The 20,700-nt window shown below is 53.3% G+C and overlaps 1 protein-coding gene across 2 annotated transcripts in view; it reads right to left on the bottom strand.

Moving 5' to 3' along the window:
* Positions 1-11,077, bottom strand: part of PMEPA1 (prostate transmembrane protein, androgen induced 1) — a gene marked incomplete at its 5' end in the record, with an annotated part of 29,797 nt that extends 18,720 nt beyond the window's left edge. The window contains one exon of one of the 2 annotated variants that reach the window (XM_079543419.1): positions 10,936-11,077. In XM_079543419.1, the coding sequence (XP_079399545.1) occupies positions 10,936-11,077 (142 nt within the window). The remainder of the gene's footprint in view (positions 1-10,935) is intronic. The other variant, XM_079543420.1, reaches the window with a different exon arrangement.
* Between the last annotated feature and the right edge of the window lie 9,623 nt (positions 11,078-20,700).

Here is a 20,700-nt window from a genome sequence, read left to right as displayed (position 1 = left end):
CACATGGCACCTGCACCACAACGCTCCTCATGGCCATGTTTTGCAGCTTTTCTGCATAAGCAGAGGCTATTTTGCTGTACAACCAAGTTGTGTCACCCGGCTCAAAAGAAAGCAACTGAAATAATTATTTTGTTTGTTTGGTTGGTTATGACTTACACTAATAAATGCTCGATAAAAGCCCAGTGAATGATTTGTAGGCATTATGAGCATGTTAAAGATCCGTGTGTGGTTACAAGCAAAGGTCATAAGCCCTATTGACTTTGCGGGCTCTATAACAATTGATTAGCTCTTTATTAAAAGCATTTATTCATCACTTGTAAATACTTCATCTAGTTGGTTCTTCTCTAGCCATTTCGGATACCACACCTGAGCAAAGACACCTTACTTGTGAGGTATTCTCATAAACTCAGATCTATATTGAGAGAGAGAGAGACCCATAGATGTTATAATGTCTTAAAACAGCAAAGGCAGTTTTGCAAACAGCTGTAACTTCACACAGGCTCAGCAGGGCTTCTGAGGCCCCATTCTATCCATCCTAAAGGTCTTGAGGCCCCATTTTGTCAGCCCCTTACACGCTGAGCCTCCACAATTAGATACTGGCTCCTGAAATACTGCACTTCCCCAGTGTACCTGGGAAGGGGTGACTAAACAACCTGGACTACCGAGAAAAGCTGACCAGGCAGCAAGGCATCCTGCAGGGGATGCAGGAACACCTGCACACACAGCCTCCTTTATGAGTTCCACAGGGACTGTCTGTCACTGATAAGGGTTAATCAGTACTAATTAGTACCTGCCACAGGCTGATTCCAAGGAGTCCTGCTGGCCCATACGGCTGCCTTTAACCCCACACCACAGTCAAAGCTGCCAGAGCCGCAGCCACACCACGGCTTCCAGCACTGCTCCAGTCCTCCTGCATCGGGCTGGGAGAAGTCACTTTCCACACACACACAGTGCTGAGATAAGCAACTTTTTCACCCCGATGAAGGGGTGGAGAGCAGCTGTAAATTACCACAGCAGCTAACTAGCTTCGGCTCCTCAGGCTCAGTCAGCTCACTGATTTCAAGTCATGCTGATTTAGAGGAACGACTCCAGATGTACGGCAAATCGATCCTCCAGGCACAGGAGGCACCGAGGAGCTGCTGTGGGTGCAGGAGCTGCTGTGCTGACAAGGGGACTTCGGGCAGCCCTGCTGGGGGGGTGCAGAGCAGCTGGTGCAGACTTTGGGCAGTGCCTGGCCAAGATGCATTCAGCAGAGGGGCTGACTGGGGATGATTTACCTTGGAATGAAAACATCAGCCCCACTTCTTGCAGCCGATGCAAGAAAGGCACTGAATGTTAAACAGAGGCAAAAAGTATAGACCAGCAACATCTGGAACTTATCCTTCCCTGCCTCTGAAAAAAAAAAATAAATAAATCACACCCTATTCTTTTTGAGAAAGAAAACTGATTATATAAAATTATAATGCTGCAAGGAGAGAAAAGCAGAGATTTTCTTTGAAACTCTGTTTAGACAATTAAAAGGGGATAATTTCAAAGAAGAAACAAATCGTATCTCAGCTTCTCCCACCCCGTCTGAGTGCCAGCTTTCCTCCCATATGCTGGCTGAGACAAACCGAGTGCTCATTCTTGCGGGACCTTCAGTAAGCTCGGATAACCAGCTCTCATCCTAACTGGATGAAGACAAACCAAAAAACCCCACAATTCCTTCAATTTGTGGCAGGAAGGTTCAGAGGAGCCTTGCTTCCTGCGGAGAAACCCCACCTGGGGACCAGTTGTCCCGAAGAGGAAGGGTCAGATGTTACCCAAGAGAGCCAATGCTCCGTCTCTCCCAACAGAAGAACGGAAAGGCTTTAAATATAGAAACAGGAAAGCCTATCTGGATTACTGTAAGGATGCAGGGTCAAAACACGACACCCTTCACTTCCTCAGGCCCCCGGTGACAGCCCGCCCTGAGCCCAGGGCCCACACAGCAACCTCCCAGCCCACAGAAGTGCCTACAGCCATTGAATTACCGACGTAACCGCATCGATCAGGCTGGAAAACAAAGCGGCGGCTCTTGGCACACGCACCGTCTGGCAGGCACAGCTGCAGGAGCTGCATGTTTCTCACCTGCTGGCAGTTACAGCCCCAATAAAGCCGCCCTGTGACCCGGCAGGGCTGTGCCAGGCAGCTCGGTGCTGCAGGGTGAGCTGGCGGGCACACACAGGGGAGGTGCAGCCGGTCCTCCACCGCCTTTCCAGCCGTACAGAGCTGCAGGAACTGCTGGGTATGTCTGGCTGTGCAAACAGGAGCAAGGCTGTTCGTGGTCCTGTTCTTCGGGCTCCTCAGCCCTCCATGCCCCCATCTCCGGGGCAATGAGTGGACTGGTTGCAGGATTTCGTCAGGACACTGAACTCAGGAGCCATAAAATCACTGTGCAAAAAATTACACCTATTTTTGTAGCAGCCAATTAAAGCTCGTATTTAGGTCTCCTTGCATAGCCCTGCATTACATAAAGCAATTCTTCCACTTGAAATGCAAATTTTAAAAGGTCGTTCTGCTTAATTTAATAAAGCCTTAACATGGATCTGCAAATCTGTGGAAGCAGAACCAAGGAGGACACATGGCTGAGAGAGGCGGTGTGATCCCTCCAGAGCAGGGACCCAGGGGGGATGAAAAGCATCTCCCGAGCCACAAACCCGCTGAGCCTGGAGTGCACTTATGGTCTGAAGAGCAGCAGAACCCCACGGCCATGACAAAAGAGAAATTCCTGAACATCTGCACGGGGCTGTGAACCCACTTGAGGCACTGTGCTGCACAGCAGGACGCACCTTCAGCCTGAGCCCACCCCGCCATGATTCCCTCACCTGGGAGGGCCTCTTTCTGCACCTAAATTAAGTAAATGCTTCCATCTTTATACACACAGGCATATATATATACAAATATAAACATGCGTATATGTGTGTATAAACGCACACATATAAACGTATTTAAAGCTGCACTCATAAAAAGCACGTAGTGAATTATCAAATGGAGGCTGCCCATTTTGTTTACGATTCCTTACAGTTCAGCCTGGATGGCAAGTCAGTGGATGCTTAGTAGTATTTATCGAGAAAACCCATGAAATATGAGGATTAGGAGCCATGAGCAGAGCAAACGGCATGCATCCCATGGGATGCCCCACACATGGGCATGCACTGCAGACCCAGCCTCACGCTGAGCCCTTCCACATGGCAGCTCCCACCGCAGAGGCTGAAGAAAAGAGACCCAAAGTGAGATTTCTGTGTGTTATACTGCAAACTCGAGCCTCTAAATTGTGTTAAGGTCAAGGTACTCAAGAGCCTAACCTGTGTGTGAGACCAAGTCACAGAAGCCAGAAGACCACACTCTTGCTGGGGTGGGAAGAAGGCAGAAACACAGGCAGGGCAGGAGCTGCTCCAGGACAGCATCCCACTGCAGGGACGCCCAGGACACCTGGGAACACTGACAGCACCAAGCCCAGCCCTGCGCCTGGTTATCACCAACTATAACCCTAACAACCCCAGCACCACCCAGGAGCGCTGCAGGGAGGATCTCCCAGCCCCATTCACACAGAGCAGAGCCTGGACTCATCCCCAGCATGGCTAGAGGCAGACAGAGGTGGGAATCGGAGCCTGGCAGTGCTCATCCCAGCACTCTGCACTCAGACATCCTTCGGGAACTCACCCAAACAGCTTGGCTCCCTCCCCACCTGCCCTGCAGGTAAATCCAGCATGCTGTTTGTGCAACGTGTCGACTTACAGTGAGGGCAGAGGCAGCAAGATGTGCAGACAGCAGGAGAGGCTTTTGGCAGTCTGGGTCACTTCCCTGTGAAGCACAACAGGCGTTGGGCCAGGCCTGGCTCCCTCAGAGAGTATACAGCAGGACAGTCATGGCCTTCAAGGCTTCAGCCAAAGGACAACAAAGACACATTGCCAAATGTGCATTTCTGGCCCGGCTGCTTTCTGTGGCTATAAAGCCCAACTGCCTCCTGCTCACACCCAGCTCACACCCGAGTGCCTTCCCCAGCTCCCTGCCAGCAAGCCAGCGCACTGCTCTACCCACCAAAACCCCAACAGCGTGATTCTGAAGCAAATGCAGCCAGAACTGCTTTAGATATCAGTTACCAGGGGGAAAATTAATGCTCACAGAGAGTGAAATGGGACAGAAATAGAAGAAAGCTGCTTCGTATGATGCCAGTCTCTTTCTCCCTTGGGTTTTAGAGCACTTCTTCAGATGCATTTGGCAGGAAAACCAACTCACCCGAGCACCACCATCTCTACTAAGATGTCACATAACCATTTAGCATGACGTGCAAACAAGAAATGCTATCACTCATTAACAAGTTAAGCAATTAGCAAGTTAATTATATATTAAGCCAAAATCCGCATGTAAAAGATATAGAGTGAGGTCTGCCATAGCAAAGACCAGGACTTTGTCACTATGAACACACACCATGCATGTTCACATCTGCATCTCAAGGAAGTTATGGGGGAATACCAAAGCAGTTATGAAGGGGAGTTCCTTAGGAGACAAGCCAGACAAATTGTTTCTTATATCAGACCTATGTAAGCATTTAAACAGGACCTACTGCAGCAATCCTTAGCAATGCGCAGATGTGGTTTTTGAGTAATGGTTAGAGTTACTTAACTGGTTATACTCACTAATGTAATTGACACCTATTCCATCATTCTTAATACACCCACTTCTTTCTCCGATACCATAAATAGATTAGAAAAGTTTCTGCAGATGGCCATGACCCCATTTGTTTGTGCACTTAGCCATGTATGAATCACTCTTGGCTTGCAGCAGCACTCTGGAATTACTGAAAGATAACTAGTCGGCACAGACACCAATAAATGAATCATGCTTTCCACAAGACCAAACCTTTGGGCTTTTACAGACTCCAATTACAAAGTAAGAAGAAAAGAACAAAGAAATTACTCAGTCTATTTGCACAAAGTCATGCAGAGTTGATTCATAGTTTTGCAGAATTATTACTGACAATCATTTGTAGGGGGTTCCAGTAACAAACCAGCTACTTAACACATTGGGCAGAATGAAGGGAGGGAAAAAAAAATCCCCAAACCATGTCCTGCATGTAATTCTTCAAAAGTTGTATTGATTCCTGTGCAAGGGCCTCTTTTCATTGCCACTATCTCCCAAGCCTGGGGGTTAAGCAGCTCTCATTCTCCAAGGCTAAGCCGTGTTTCACTGGGTTGCTTGGGCCAAGTTGGCAAATGTGAGAAATCCTGTTGCACCTGCTGAAGTGCCCGTGCCTCTTGCCAGCAGAACACTGCATGCGCAGCTCCTCATCCCTGTGTGCATGAGCAGGGCCTCGGGAATGGATCACAGAGCTGACACGTGCAGAAACACTCGCATTTCTAAATGCACATTCTTGGGTATATACTGCACGAAAAGATCAGCCAGTCAGAAGTACTCCATTAAAGATATGTGCGAGACTGAATACACTGAACATAAATGTGTGAACCACTTGGAAGGACTGTGGACATCCACCAACACTGACAACTTGTGAGGCAAGTTTCTGAAGACGTGCAAGATAGCTTTATGTAATGCACTGCCTGTGACAACACCAACACACACCGCAGACACAACGCCCTGCTCTGCATGCAGCGTGAGTCCAGTCCTGCACCAGCTGGAAATCTGAAGTCAGCTTACTTGCAGGAAGCAGGTGACACTCTATCAATTATAATCTTAACAACGTTATCCTCCTTGACATGCTCCAGGAGCTGTGTTAAGTTATAAGGATCCATGGGTGATGTGAGACATGGTGCCTGCCTGACCCCCACAGTAAGCACCGGGGCATCGAGTGTCACAGCTGCACCTGCAGATCACACGGCCACGCTGCCTTGCACCCAGCCCATCAGCATCTTGCCCCAGAAAAGGATGCAGAATGATGAGGATGACATCCAGCAGAAGGTCGCCGACATTTTGGACCAGGATGCAGCAGATGTGTCTACGCTACCATTTGTCTCAGGCACTGCTCTACCTTTGCCCTCTGAGGCCCATCCATGTGGGCTGACTGCTTGCAGGTGAGTGGCGCAGCCTTTCTGTACACCAGCTGAGCTTGGTCTGCAGTTTGCTGCTGTCCTCACACATTTCAGAGTCACAGCTCAGGAGAGGCCAAAGCCAGCACCACAAGAGCGACTACGAAGCTCTGCATCCCCTGAGGAACATGTGTCTATTTGTCCTTCACCTATAAGGCCACTGATTCCCCAAGCTGTCTGCAAGAAGGAATGATGCTACAGAAGATTTAAACAAAAGCTTTAATGAATGTTCTCAATTCCTATCCCCCCTTACTCCATTCCTACCACAGAAATTAATGCAACAAGCCCTCTTCATAGGGATAGACAGAGTTTATCTGAGAACGTGCTGTAGATGAAAAGGGAAGAAAAAGGTCGCCACCAGCACCACTAAAGCAGCAGGCTGTCTTCAGAAAGCTTCTGGCTCAGTACACTCAGGGCCTGGAGTGCAGCAGGAGATCACCAGGCTGCATGTGCTACATGGAAACATCAATTGTCAGGTGTTAAAAAAAACAACCAAACAGCAAATCAGGAACCTGCGATGCTGGGTGGGTGCTCTGCTCAATGCTGCACGCCACATTGCAGCAGAAATGCTAATGCAAGTTCAGTTTTCACACTGGAGATATTTCAGAAGATTCCCAAAGCTTTGATAATATTTAACATCTCTACTAATTTCCTTTCTGGCGTAATCATGAATGTGCCATAGTAGCCAACAGATCTGGGATGAAGTACAAGTTCTAGCTGGCTGCAAAGCAGACAGGAATCATGTGTGCTCATACTGTTTTCTCCCACAACATACCTCTGCAAAACTGACTTAAAATGAGAAAAGAAATTGTGAAACTGCCATTACAAAGAAGCATTTAAAATGCAGATCAAAGTGCCGCCTTGGAAGCCGCATTCCTGGCCAAATCATCAGAGCTCTCTTTACTCTCAAGAGTTCCCCAAATCCTCCAGTTTGGACGATGAACTGCAGCTGAAATTTATCTGCTCTAAAAAAAATGCACAACAAGTCACAACTCCTTTCTCCAGCTACCAACCCCTTCTCTCCCAAGTCCATTTCATACAATTTTGTTGTACTGCTCCATCAATTAACTTTCACAAACGGGTTCACGCCTGTGTGCACACACAGATGCTACCCCAGTGCTGCAGCTCATCTCCAGCATTTCCTCCTCAAATAATTACAAAATGATCCCATGGTAATTCAGCCACACAGACGGGACGAGCGCTGCATGCACTGATGTTAATGATTCCTTTGCTTTATGGCTTCCTGGCAGTGTGCTGGTGGCATGAACAAAGTTTCTCCCCAGCTGTAGCCCTGCACATCCCTCCTGCAGGCAGAGCTGCACCACCAGCAGGTGCCCCATGTCAGCACCAAGGGCTGCAGTGACCAAACAGAACAGATCTCCCTGCAGGCAGTGAGCGAGGTGTGAGCCAGTTTGTCAACGAAAAGCCATTGCAAATAAATGACCTTTTTTAGCTCATGAGGGTTACCAAATTCTGCCAGATGCCACTACCTGAAACAAGACCAGCAGGGATGACGGCACAGCGAGTTACTCAGGAAAGCAGCTGGGCTGTAATTATGCCCATTAGTGACACCACATATTTTGGTACTTCCCTTGAAAAGGTCTCCTCATGTCTACCCATTTCTAATTTAGGTTTACAAACTCATTCTCAAGTTGGATTTAACTTGCCACTGACTCTCAGCGCTGGAAAGCTAAAAGTGTTAGCACGCTAGGTGAGCAACAGCAAATAAAAACCAATAAGGAGAGAGAGCACTTCTCCACAGGCGTTCCCCTCCACCTGCAAAGCGAGCGGCTCATTCATACCCTGAGCATCTCGAGGTGTCTCAGACCCCCCGCAGCTCCTGGCTCTGAGGGACGCAGTGTGGGTGCTGTGTGTCACACGCTGCGGTGTCATCACTGTCAGTCGGCACCTGCAAACGGCACCAGGTGAAACGAGGGCTGGGCAATGTGCTGCCCGTCACACATCCCGCAGTCCCCATGCCCTGCTCTGCACCTCCTGCTGGGGCAGCCCCAGCCATGCCACATCCCTGTGCTGTGCGTGGTCCTGGGCACCGCTGCTGTGTGTGCAGTAGGGTCCTGCTGCAATGTCACCCAGGTGTTCGCCCAGAAGAAAAAAAAAAAAAAGCTGGATCTTTCTCCTCCCACTACATCTTTTCATTTTTCCATTCAGCCCTGATTATAGCAGCAGGATTACATCACTGCTCAAGGGCACCAAATCAAGTCTGGCTTTATGACCCCAGTGCTGCAGGACTGGAGCACGGCCAGCCCCCAGACCACCACCTGCCCCTGCCCTGCTCCTTCTGGGCACCCGTGGGGATGCTGACCTGCACACGGAGCAGCACAGCCTGCAGGGACACATGGCATTCTCCTGGTTTTGGCTGCAGCCAAACTGAGAACCACAACCGGAGCACACTTAGAGAACGCTCTACAGCTTGCTAAGGCACTGGCGGCAGCTCAGCCTTCCTACAGCCTCCTACAGGAAACCTCACAGATGAGGGAGGAAACGAAAGTGTTATACACTCTGCCCTGAGCGCTGTGTCAGGACAGAGACATTGCTGCCAAAACGCAGTCTGAAGTGGTCAGGAGACGTGATCTTTGGTGGAGCCATCAGCACTGTTTGATACTAAACCCAGGAATGTGAAAACCTCAAAGCCCCCACTCCAGGCAGAGCTCCCACCAGTGCCACCCCCCAGCACCCCCAGCACGAGCACAAACCCAGCACAACTCTTGCACACCCACACCCGAAGCTGCCCCCATTCCTGCACCAAGCACCTCCTCGGCACCCCATCTCCCTTGGCAGCTGAACCCCTTTGGGATCATCCCATGGGGTCTGATGCAGCCCTGGCACAGATGAGGTCCTGGTGGAGATGCTGGGATGCTGCAACATCCCCCCCCCGGCGCGATGAGCTCCCAGACACACACCTCAGTCTGTCACTCACCTCACAATGAGTTCTTTACGGACCCATCTGACACCAGGCTCAGCCCTGACCTCTGTCACTCTGCAGAGGCAATTCATTTTGCTGCACCCAGTGCTGCCCAGCACAACTAGTAGGCTCAGCCTCTCCTTCCCAAACCCCTCATCCAGGAGCTGCACAGAGCACAGCTGCTGCTCGCTGCTCAGGGAGAACCAGTGAAGAAACAGTCTGGGGGCTCAGATACAGGGCTAACCTAACGAGAGATCTAAATTAGCTTACAGCTCTGCCACTATCTCAAAGCGATCCTACCTGGGAACTTTTGGCTGGGAACTGAGATAGCATCTGATGGGAGCTGCCCAGAGGTCCCCTGAGAGCTGTATTAAAAGAATAAGCACAAAGAAGCGACTGGAGGAGGAAAAAGCCATAATATGACTTTCTGTGAGGATGGATGGAGCTCAGCTCTTCCCTCCCCTTCAGAGCTGGACTATCAGGTAACAGCTCCTGCAGGACCACCACAGCCCACGGCTGCCACTGCGGTGAGCAGCAGCATAGAGATAAATGTCATCGGTGGCAAAGGGGAAGCCCGGGAAGGAACAGATTGGCGAGCAGCCCTGCAGCCCGGCCACACAGCCCAGCTCTGGGGTTGAGCACAGCGTGGGCAGCACTGCAGGGACAGCCCTCGGGACTGCGGGCACTGCATCCCACTGAGCCCATGTCAGAAAATGCAGAAACAAAACCCAAGATGCTATCTCTAAGAAGTATGAAATTCAAAGCTGGGGTGGTTGCAACAAAACCTCACAGCAACAGAGTGGGAGAGCAGCTCTGTCTCCAGCAGACACTGCCCGTGTGAGCTCCCAGCGCTGCCACCAGCCCAGCCGGACACCGGCTGCAGCCTCAGCCCCGCAGCGCTGCTGCCGGCACCCACGGAACGGTCCTCATTATGTACCCGCCGCTATTGGTATGCACATCCCGCCCGGCCGCTGGAGTCAGGGGAGAAGAATGGTCTATTCAGTACCGGCAGTGTTAATAAAATCAGGCAAATCCAGCTTAGTTTTGTCTGAACACGAATGAGATTAAATCAAGATTAAACGCACGCAGTACAAAGGGAATGTTTTATGCTAAAATTCAGAGTGAATCCATTTTAGCACCCGGAGTAGAACCGCCCCCAGCTCTCCCGCAGGACGCGGACACCTGAACCGAACAGCGGCGGAACCGGAGGCGGCGGAGGCTGCCCGGCACCGGGTTGCGAACGGACCCACTGCGGGAACGGCACGGACCGCAGCAGCGCCCGGTGCCACGGCCCCGCAGCCGGCACTGAGAGAACCCACGTCCTGCTGGGAGCACACGCACAGCCTTCCCCAGCTTTTGGACCATTCAGCCTCAGCGGGCTTAAGTTCTCGAGCACCGCGCTGACAGCCCGCCTGGCCCCAAGATCTTTCCCTGCACAGAAAAGCCCTTCGGTTTTCAGTCCCAGAGCAGCCACCGCGCCTCTGTCCTCGGCAGTGCCATCCTGCGCTCCATCTCTGCGCAGTCCATCTCCAAAAGGCAAAGAGTAACAGAACGGCGGTGCTATCGGGTCAGGCGCCGTCCTTTCCTACTCTGCGCGGGTTGAAAAATATTCATTACCAAAGCCGAACAGCCCCCAGAAGAGACGGGGGAAAAAAAAAAACCACCAAAAAAAAGCACAACCACGCCGACACCTGGAGATGGGGGTGGGGTGGGGGGGCTCCTATCCGCGCCGAGACAGAGGGGGGGACCCCGTGGGGCCGGGGGAGACCCGCGAGGGGTCGCGGGCACCGCGCGGGGGCGGCGGAGCGGAGCGGCACCTTCAGCCGCGGCCCCGCCGTGCCGCCGCCGTGCGTGGGGAGCGCAGCGCGGCCACAGCCACGGCAACTTCCCCAGCCCCGCTCCCACCGCCCGCTGCCATCTGCACACCCAGCGCAGCACGCCCAGCACCGCACGCCCAGCCCCGGAGGGCCGCAGGACGGTACTTACTGATCTCCATGCTCTGGAACAAAGACCTTTTGCAGTTGCATGTGCAGGACACATTGGGCTGAATAGCGACGGCCGTGCTGTTCAGACCCATTAAGTTATACATTTAAAAAAAAAAAAAAAAAAAGAAAGAAAAAAAAAGAAAAAAAAAAAAAGAAAAAAAAAAAAAAAGAAGAAGGCGACGGCGACACAAAGCACTTCAGGGCCGCCGAGCGCTCCCCGGGCAGCACCACATAAAGCCGGGGCTCCTCCTCGGCGCGGGGGGGCGGGGGGAGGGAAATGCAGCTGCGATTAAAAATTGGAAATCACAACCGCGGCGCAGCGCAGCGCCCCCCGCAGCGGCTCTGCCCGGCTCGGCTCGGCTCGGCTCCGCCCGGCTCGGCTCCGCGCCCCCTCCGGCCCGGGCAGCGCTGTGCTGGGCCCGGCCGCGGCAGCCCCTCACTTTTGTGGGGCGCGGCGGAGCGGCGCGGCGCGGCGGGAGCGCGGCCCGCCCGCTCCCCGCTCCCCGCTCCGCTCCCGCCCCCCGCGCTCATTCACGGCCACGGGGACGCGGCCGCGCGCCGCCGCCAGCCGCGGGCGGGCCCCGTGACGTCAGCGCCAGACGGGGACTGCCCCGCGTCCTCGCGCCGCCGCCGCGGGGGGGGCGCGAAGCGGGGGGTGCGAAGCGGGGGGGCGCCGCGCCGTGCAGAGCGGGGCCGGGGGGGGGCGGAGGCCCCGAGCGCCGCGGTCCGAAGGGAAAGAGAAGGGAAGGGAACGGGGCAGGCCGAGCGCCTCGCCCGCAGCGCGGCTGTTCGCTCCTCCGGATCTCAACCCATAGTTCTCGTTCCCTTTTATTATTTTTGCTTCAGAGCGATCGCTTGAAAATGGAGCAGCCCCGTTCGCTTTTAGAGAGGAGAAAGGAAAATACTCCATCCCCTCCCTGGGGCTCCACGTGCCGGGGGTCAGCACAGACTTCTTAGCTTGGAAAGGGACCCGAGTGGGGCGCAGCCACGGGCCGGGCGGGGGAGGGGGGGGCAGAGCGCCTCTGGGAGCCCGCGGTCCCGCAGCCCGGCGTTGTGCACAGTGCAGAGGCCGATTTTTCCGTGGTGGTTTACAAACCCTCGCTAACGATGTGCCTGCACTTCGCAATGCCTCGTGCCCGGTCCAGCACCGCAAAGCTACCTGAAGGACACAGCTGGGGGCTGCCAAACTGAGCTGCCCCTCTGTGCCACCCGGCAGTCACCATCCTGGGGAGGAGTGGGATGCCGTGCTTGGAGGGAGCTGCACTGCTCAGCTCCTGGTGTGTGTGGGCCCACTGCCATCACTGCTCCGCCAGAGACACGGCTTTGTGTATTTAAAGCCTTTGGCGGCTGAATATTAGAGACCTGATCCTAGTGAGCCTCACCTGGTGGCCCCAAAAGGTGGCTGTGAGCTCAGCCTCTGCCAGCAGCTGGCAGCACCCGTGGTCAGGGCATGGTGACAGCGCGGTGGCAGCCCTGCAGTGCCAGCCCCCTGCCCAGAAATGCAGGTCATGCAGCCCCACGGCTTGCAGGGCTCCGCAGGAGGAAGGCTGCATGGGAGGAAGGCTCTGTTTGCAGACACAGGCTGCTGCAAGTCCACACATCGCCCTCACCTCACGGAAGACAAAGCAGAACGGTCTGCAAGTTGACGCTGGCCTACAAACGCCCCGCTATCCCAACTGCATCTGAACCACTCGTGGCTTTACAACTATCAGCATTTTTCCACCGTGATTTAAGAACAAATAATTAAAGTCATCCCAGATGGGCTGGTAAAATCAGCTAACTGAATGCTCTGCAGTAACACCCCTTCCCTCCCCCCCCCCAACGGTGCTCAGGGCAGCACCACACACTGCGGTGCTTCTCCAGTGCATCTCTGCATTCTGACACCTGTGCTCCATCCTGGCTGAGCTCGAGCTCCTTGGGCAACCTGCACAGCACACAGCGATGCTCTCTGATCTGTGGGGCCAATGGCACTGTGTCCAGGCCTGCAGTCAGTCACTGCTCACAGTCATGCTTCAGTCTTTGCTTTCAATTTGTCAGGGCAGCACTTCAGTGTTACAGATTGCAGTGACCTTGCTGTAATCATTGCAGTGCTACACCAGGGACAGACTGATAACTGATAACCATAATAGACACAAGTAACCCTAAGAGTCAAACCACCCTGGCAGAGTGGTTGAGGAGATCCAAAGAAACACAAAAAACAGCTCCCCAAAGGTTTGTTAACCACACAGCTGTCCATTTGAGGAGACAGAGTATCTCACAGCATTACTTTTCAGACTCATGTTAAATAGACACGCACCAATGCAATAGGGCAAGAGTTACCATGGTGAATAACTCTGTATTTATTTCCAAGTGCACCTTATTTCTAACAACCCCAGACACGGTTCCCACTTTCTGGTGACTAACCACTTCATTGAGGCTTTTAAACTGTTCAAGACGAGGCGCCCCAGTGTTCTCCCTGGCAGGCAGCAATACTGAGATCTCTGCAGAGGAGAACAGCGCTGGGCAGGGACGGTGCCCGGCAGCCCCTTGCTTCCCTCTGCAAGTTTGCACAGATTATTCTCACGTATGATTTAAAGCCCTGCAGCCACTCTGAATTAATTCCTCAGCAGATGAGCCCTCATTGTTGTCTGGAACATCAGACACATTTTCCTTCTCAGAGTTCATCCTCTGCAGTAAGTGTTGAGAAGCACCACAATCAAGATTTCACCTCCAATGACCCACAGTGCCCACCGTGTCTCTCCTAATGAATTGTGGCTCTGCTGCTCCTGTCCTGAGCCCCATGGAGCCCAACTGCTTCTACAAAGCACCACCCATAACCCAAACCCTATGCCCAAGAGTGCTACCCCAACACTGTGAGCTCTGGAAGCTCAGGGCCATGCCCACAGCCCTGGGTTACTGTGCCATGCCCACCACCCTCTTGGCACAGCTTTTCCCCAACACCCCTGGATCCTCCCGATAGCTCCATGCCTGTTACTGTCACCATACAGCAGAGCAGCACAGCACACTTCCATCCCAGCAGTGCCCGCAGGAGCACAGCCCTGTGCCCTGTTCCAGCCCCAGTCTCCCTCACGGCTCCCCAGATGAACGCGTTTTATTTTCTTGCACTGAAAAACAAAACCAGCAAAACCAGGCAGGGAATTTCGGGTAGACTTCTGGGGGGGCCAGGACCTCACGAGCCCTGCAGGACCCTTCCAACCCGGAGTATCCCAGCATTCTGCATGTAAAATAAAGCAGCGCTAGGGAACGAGTCTCAGAACGCCCGGACGCGTCGCAACCTCGCACCTTCCGGGAGCACCGCGGCCCCGGGGAGGCGGAATCACGCACCGCACAGCGGCGGTGCGGCGGCCCCTTTAAGGTCCCCAGACGCCTCGGGGGCGGCCCCAGACGGCGCCCGATGTCACGGACGGGCGCTCCCCCGCCCTCCGCATGTAAACGACGCGCGCCCTCAGCCAATCAAAAGTGGGAAATCCGTCCGCCGGGCTCCGGACAGCCAATGGGAGAAAGGAGGCGGGGCACGCCCGGCCATGTGGGCTTTCTGTCCACGTGGGGCGGGGCCGTGACCGCGCGCTGACCCGGTGCCGTGACAAAGGCGCAGCTCGCGCCTTCCCGCACCGCCGCCTGGAGGGGCCCGGGCCGGCGGGGAGCGCCGCGGGGGGCGGCGGCTGCGGGCGGGGCCGAGCCGAGCCGAGCCGAGCCGAGCCGAGCCGAGCCGAGCCGAGCCGAGCCGAGCCGTGCGGAGCCGCGCCGCGCCGAGCCGAGCCGCGCTGCGGGGCTGATCCGCTGTGCGGCGTGCGCGCTGTGGGCAGATCGGCCGCCCGTGCCCCTGGCACCCACCGCACCGCGGCCCCGTTCGCTCGGGATTCAGCACCAGAGCGACGGGAACACAAACAAACGGGCGGACGAGGAGACGGGGAGGATCCTGGAACGCGAACGCTCCCATAAATGCCTTTTCCGTAACTCTATTTACTCAGCTGCTGCGGTGACTTCAGCCCAGCCGAAAGTGACGCGCCGAAACCCCCATCCATCCCCTGCGTGACGGTGCGAGCCTCCGCGTGGCGTTACCTGCGGGCTGCGCTCCCCCTTCCTTGGGAAGAGCTGTCAGCCCCGCAGCGCGTATCGCCCCGCCCCGAGGTGGGCCGCAGCCCCCCCGCAGCACCGGGCATTCCTGCGGTCCCTGCCGGCCCGGTCCGGTGCGCTGCGGGGGCCGCGGGAGGATTTCATTTTCCGAACGAAAAGAGTTTTAATCTCACTTTAAACCAAAGGGTTCCGCTTTTGCAAATCTTTTCCTGCTGGATTTATGCAGCTCATCCATCGCCAGTGTTTCCAAGGAAACCAATGTGCCCTGTTCTCACCGAACTAAATCTCACTATTAAAACAATTAAAAAACTTAATCTGGGTTCCCTTCCTTGATCCCTCCTCTACTTTTGGTACTATCATAGGCATTTTAATTAAAAACACAATAGCAGTATTTTACACATACATAGGCTATGCCCTAAGTTACCTATAGGAAACTTGACTCCAGAGCATAATTATGGGGAATCGAATCTACTTCCACAGCTGGGTAAAAACAAGCGAGCAGGACTCTCGCTGAGCTGGTGACAGCCATTGGTCCCAAATGCCACCCGCCAGCTGTCAGAGCTCAGGGCACTGCTGGGATTGCAGCACTGCTGTGTCCCAGCGTGGCCCACAGCCCCAGTTCTAGCTGGGCCGGCAGTGCAGGGCAAAGCAGGGCACTGACAGCTGAGCGCAGGCTGGGAGCTCTGCAGCCTGCTGCCCGCTGTGCCAAAGCCGACCAGCAGCTTGCACACTGCGCCCAAAGGGCTGTGGGACAGAGCAGCAGGGCCGGGCCTGGCAGCCTTCCCCCTTCCTGATGTGTTTGTAGGGAGCCTCGCTGTTCCCCTCAAATGTGAGCCCCAGGGACAACCGCCAGGGAGCTGAAAGCCTCGAAGCACACAAGAGCTCGGGCTCTTTGTGCTCGATGCATTTTGCTGGTTTGATCTGAAGAGGCAGCCGGATCCTGGCACGGGGCAGCAGGGCTGCTGAGAAGAGGGATCTGCAGGTCAAGAGGCTCCTGACAAGAGGAAGCCGGCTCTGAGCAGAAGTGAATGCCACCAAGAAGGCAGCAAACACAGCCCTGCTCTTTGTTTCCCCGCACTGTGCTCTGCCTGCCGCGCTGACTGCGCTGCTCTGCTCCCTTGTGTGCAGTTCCACTGCCGTGATGAGGGGCTGAGCACGGGGCTGAGCACAGGGAAGGAGCAGTCGGCACGGAGACGTTTCATCTGCATCCAGGAGCTAAATCCGTCCCCAGCTTGTGTGCTGCCCCGATTCTCCAAGGAGCAGAAGGGAAATGCAGCCCGGGTGGCTTCCTCCACCATTGTGTGAGCAGTGGCAGAGGGCAGGGGACAGGGACAGCGTGTCTGGGCCAGTGTCTGGGGCACTTCCAGCTAACCCTGTGCCCGGCGGGGCTGGCTTTGCAAACTCCCTGCGGGGGGATTCAGGGCAATGAGTGTTTCTCACTGCTCTGCGCACATCCCTCAGGGCACTGTGTACTGTTGTGTGCTCCTCACAAATGCAGTTTTCTGTGAAAAAAAAAACACAAGCTTTGCTAGCATCCCATCCCACACGGAACGTGATACACTCCAATTCGTGCCCACTTCCCACCGCCCTGACACGCAGCACTGTACAGGCAAAGAAAGCATACGGCACATCGGCACTCAGAAACACCCCTTCCTCAGTGGATCGGGGTGACTTGGGGTGATTTGGGAGGGTTTTTCCCCCCTTGTTCCAGAAGAGGTTGGAAAATTACTTTCCACCATCTGCCCTGCCAGAGCCGGGAAATATTTGGAATACATTCCATTCTCCTAATGAACACGCAGCAGCAGGGGTGCAGCAAATAAGAGAGAAAATCTTTCTAATGAACAACAAATGAACTAGAAATCAGATCTGCATAGCTTCAGCTTTTGTTGCCTATAGCTTAAGGGTGATTCGTGGAGACAAAAATCAATGAACGTGCTGTAGACCCAGGCCTGGCACGGTGTGCAGAAGTCTTGCCATGACCCAAGCCGTGTTTGTTTCGGGTACAAATGCCAACTCTTGATTGCTTCCTTCTCATTTAATTGAACAGAAGTGGGGGAAGAATTTCTTACGTATGATTCCTACGAGTCTTGTTAACGCTCTTCAAAATGTGTTGAATTTATAGGATACTGTCAAATGCGTATTAGTATTCATGACAAATCACATTGCTTCCAGCTGGGATATAGAGCTGTGTCGTGTTCTTTTGTTTAAAAAATAAAATAACGTGCTCAAAGTGAAGAAAGAAGTGGGCTTTTCTCAGAGGAAGGACTCAGAATTCCTCTTGATCCATGCTGAGCATGGCCAGAGGTGAATTTCCGGATCCTCCACAGCAGAAATTAAGGGTTTCTCTCAAGCACTGTGTGTGCCATTATGAATATGCAATTTGCTATTCTTTTTAGAGCTCTGCCTGCTGCAAACCATCTAGACATAAGCAAGTTTCCACCCAATGCTTTTGGTGTCAGCTCCAGCCTCAGATGCTGTGTGAAGCAGTGACCCATCGCAGCTGGCCCCAGTGCAGAAGTGTGAGGTGCAAAGCATTTCTGAAGCTGTAACCCATCCTCTACGGCAAAACCTTTGTTTGGATCCTGGGACTTTTCCTCACACTTCCTTACTGGTGTGTTTTTGTTTTGCACCACTCCACAAGCTCAAGCCCAAAATGCTCAAGAAGTGACAAGTGCCACCAAAGAGCTCAAACCATCACCCCTGCAGCTGCAGCGTCTCAGTTGGTCCCTGAGAGGAAAAGCTATGAGAGCACAGGAGCTGCTGCCAGCACACCTTGAACACCAGCACAGCAGGCACAGCAGGCCAAGAGCAGCACTCCCCAACCACGTCGCTTTGGGTGCCTGCACAGAGATGTCAGTCCAACAGATGTTCTCTTAGGAGATATTACAGCCGCTGCCTACACTGCCCTGACATCCTGCATTGTGGACACTGCACACTCCTGGCTCCAAGAGCACCGAGTTCCTCATGGGAAACATCACCACCAGCTGAGACAGGAGTCTATTTCAACAAGAAAACCACCTCACCCTGCCCTCACAGGCGTCTGAAAGTGCTGAGCCCTGGAGATACACGTAGAGCAGCCCAACGTGCAGGTGTGGAGAAGCGATGGCCAGACACGCTTTGTTCTACTGACAGGGCAGTCCCTGCTGTGCCCTAAGCAGTCCTTGTGCTCTGTGGGCTGGCTGCAGGAGGGTAGGACAGGAGGTGTACACCAGCTGTCCTCCGTGCACCTGGCATTGCACCTGGCTGCGTGCTGAGCTGCCGAATTTCTGATGCGTGCATTCATTTCCTGAGAGCCTGACGCTGCAGTTCCTTAAAACACTGAACCTGCAGGAAAGTCAGCAGGGCTCTCCCATAACAGCATCACAGTGAGGCCTCTTTATTTAATGCCATCTTCTGCATACCTGCTCGCCTTCCTCTCCTTTTTATTCCTTGTATTCCCCACTGGAAAGAGGAGCTGCATTCAGCATCAAACACACCCTAACGGCTGCTTGGTCCACCCCCTGCTCCAGGTCTTTCATACTGCAGTATGTGTTACATAGGGGAAAAAAAAAAAAAAGGAAGAAAAAGAGACAGAACGTTCCTACAAAAAGCAATTTCTTGGCTGGCCGCTTTTTTTCTACTCCCCTCAATATGGCAGGAGATATTTCTGTCTGAACAAACCCTCCCAACCCATCCAGCTCTCCCCATTCTGCACCACAGTCGTGCTGTTTGTATCAGTCTGTTGCTGTGAAAATTAATGTGACAACACAGAACGCAGCATAATGACTGAAGGTGTGTGAAACAGTCCCGGAGAACTGAGCAATGACTTCAAATGCAAGGTATTTCCTTCTTCTCCTCTTTCTCATCCTACAAGCTGCCACAGCTCTGAAAATGGGACAGTTTTCAAATAGGCTATATTTGCAGAGCAAAGATGGATGCTATTTTTATTGCAAATTAGCAGATTTTTTAGCAGATTCAACCTCATTTGCAAGTGAAAATGACTCTACTTACCATGCAGATATAGGTCTTATGTTGGAAACTCATGGAAATTCATGTTTTGAACATACTTACAGAAGAAAAAAATAGACCCTGCCTTTATTTCTGGCTGAGCCTCGCTCTGCTGAAGAAGCACCAGTGGGGCAATGAGTGCTGCTGCTCTGCTGCACAGTGTGAGTGAGAGCAGGGGATCCTCAGACAGTTCTCTGTTTGTGAACTTCTGGGGTCTGCTGGATTTAAAGAGTCAGCAGAGATGGGAAAGGGCCAAAAACCTGCACCCGGGGATCCACATTGCCCCTGGAAATATTTGACTGTTCTGCATGCTGGAGAGGACTGACATCTCACTGTGCTAACAGAGCTAGCGAGGGTTGCTGTGGTTTGCCTCGTGTGAGGAAGTGAATGTAGTAAATGGTGTGAGGGCAAAGTGTTCTCAGTCAGTGTTGACTGGTCCTGCAGGAGATGCACACTGGGATGCCAGAACTGTTGATACAAAGGGGACAGATCTGGGGAGTGGACTCAGCCAAGGAAAAGAGCTGAAAAAAAGATGAGGGGAATCAGAACACTCCATGGAAGTGTTACAGAACCAAAAGCTGCTCGGGCTTTTGTCTCAAAGTGAGATATTGGAGTGAAAATTCAGCCTACAACTTGAGAAAGGTGAGCGACGGTGAAACGCTCCGTTTCCCAGAAGTGTGGTTTGGGATTTAGTTGCAGCTCCACCATGAAAACCAACTAAGGAGATTAAAAAGAAATAATCTTCATTTTAATATGGGCACTGCAAGGAGAAAACGAAAAGCGAGCAGCAGGCAGAGAGAGCAGGGATCTGCTTCTGAGAGGTGGGACATCATGTCAGGAGTGCCATTCCTACCTGCTGGATTTGCACATGCATCCCTGGAACCCGGAGCCATCCTTCAGGTGTGAACCTGTTTGTACTCCTCCCAGTGGAGCACAATGGAGGGAAACCAGTGGTGCAGGTACTCAGGTGTGTTCGCCAACGCTGTGGGCAGATGCCAGCTTGGCAGTTAGCTGCTGCACACAAAGGAGCAGGAGGTGCATGCCGGCCCTGCTGCCAGGCTGAAAGGGCTGAGCTCAGCCCTTCTTTCTCCCTGTCCCATCCTGATGTATCCTGGGGGCATACAGCTCCCATTTTCATGATGTCCATTGCAAAGCACAGATCACATTCCCAAACACTCTTGTTGCTCCAATTTTCATCACAAGCAAATCTGAAATCGGAGGCAACATTGTTCATGTTGCAAAAACAGCGAAGTACCCGCTATTCAAACCTAAACGGCTTTGGTTGCTCCCAAGCAGGGTCTCAGACAGCTCTCCACACTGCTGCATCCTGCCTGCCCATACACATCCTCAGTTCAACACCTGTTCCACGCGGTGACCCCATGCCATGGCAGTGATGGCACTGCGGGTCAGCACACAGCAGGGTGGGCTTTGTCACTGCAACAGCGAGGCCAAGGAGGCTGTGGATGCCCCATCCCTGGAGGCATTCAAGGCCACGCTGGATGTGGCTCTGGGCAGCCTTGTCTGGTGGTTGGTGACCCTGCAAAAGCAGGGGGTTGGAACCAGATGAGCACTGTGCTCCTTTGCAACCCAGGTCATTCTGTGATTCGATGAGCAGCAGTGACATCTCAGAAAATGACAGCCTGCCCTTCTCAGTTCAGTTTTA

This window comes from Tetrao urogallus, assembly GCF_951394365.1.
Source record: "Tetrao urogallus genome assembly, chromosome: 16".
In the NCBI taxonomy this organism is placed as follows: domain Eukaryota; kingdom Metazoa; phylum Chordata; class Aves; order Galliformes; family Phasianidae; genus Tetrao; species Tetrao urogallus.
Note: the sequence above shows the minus strand (reverse complement) of the source record. Positions and strands in the feature narration are given on the sequence as shown.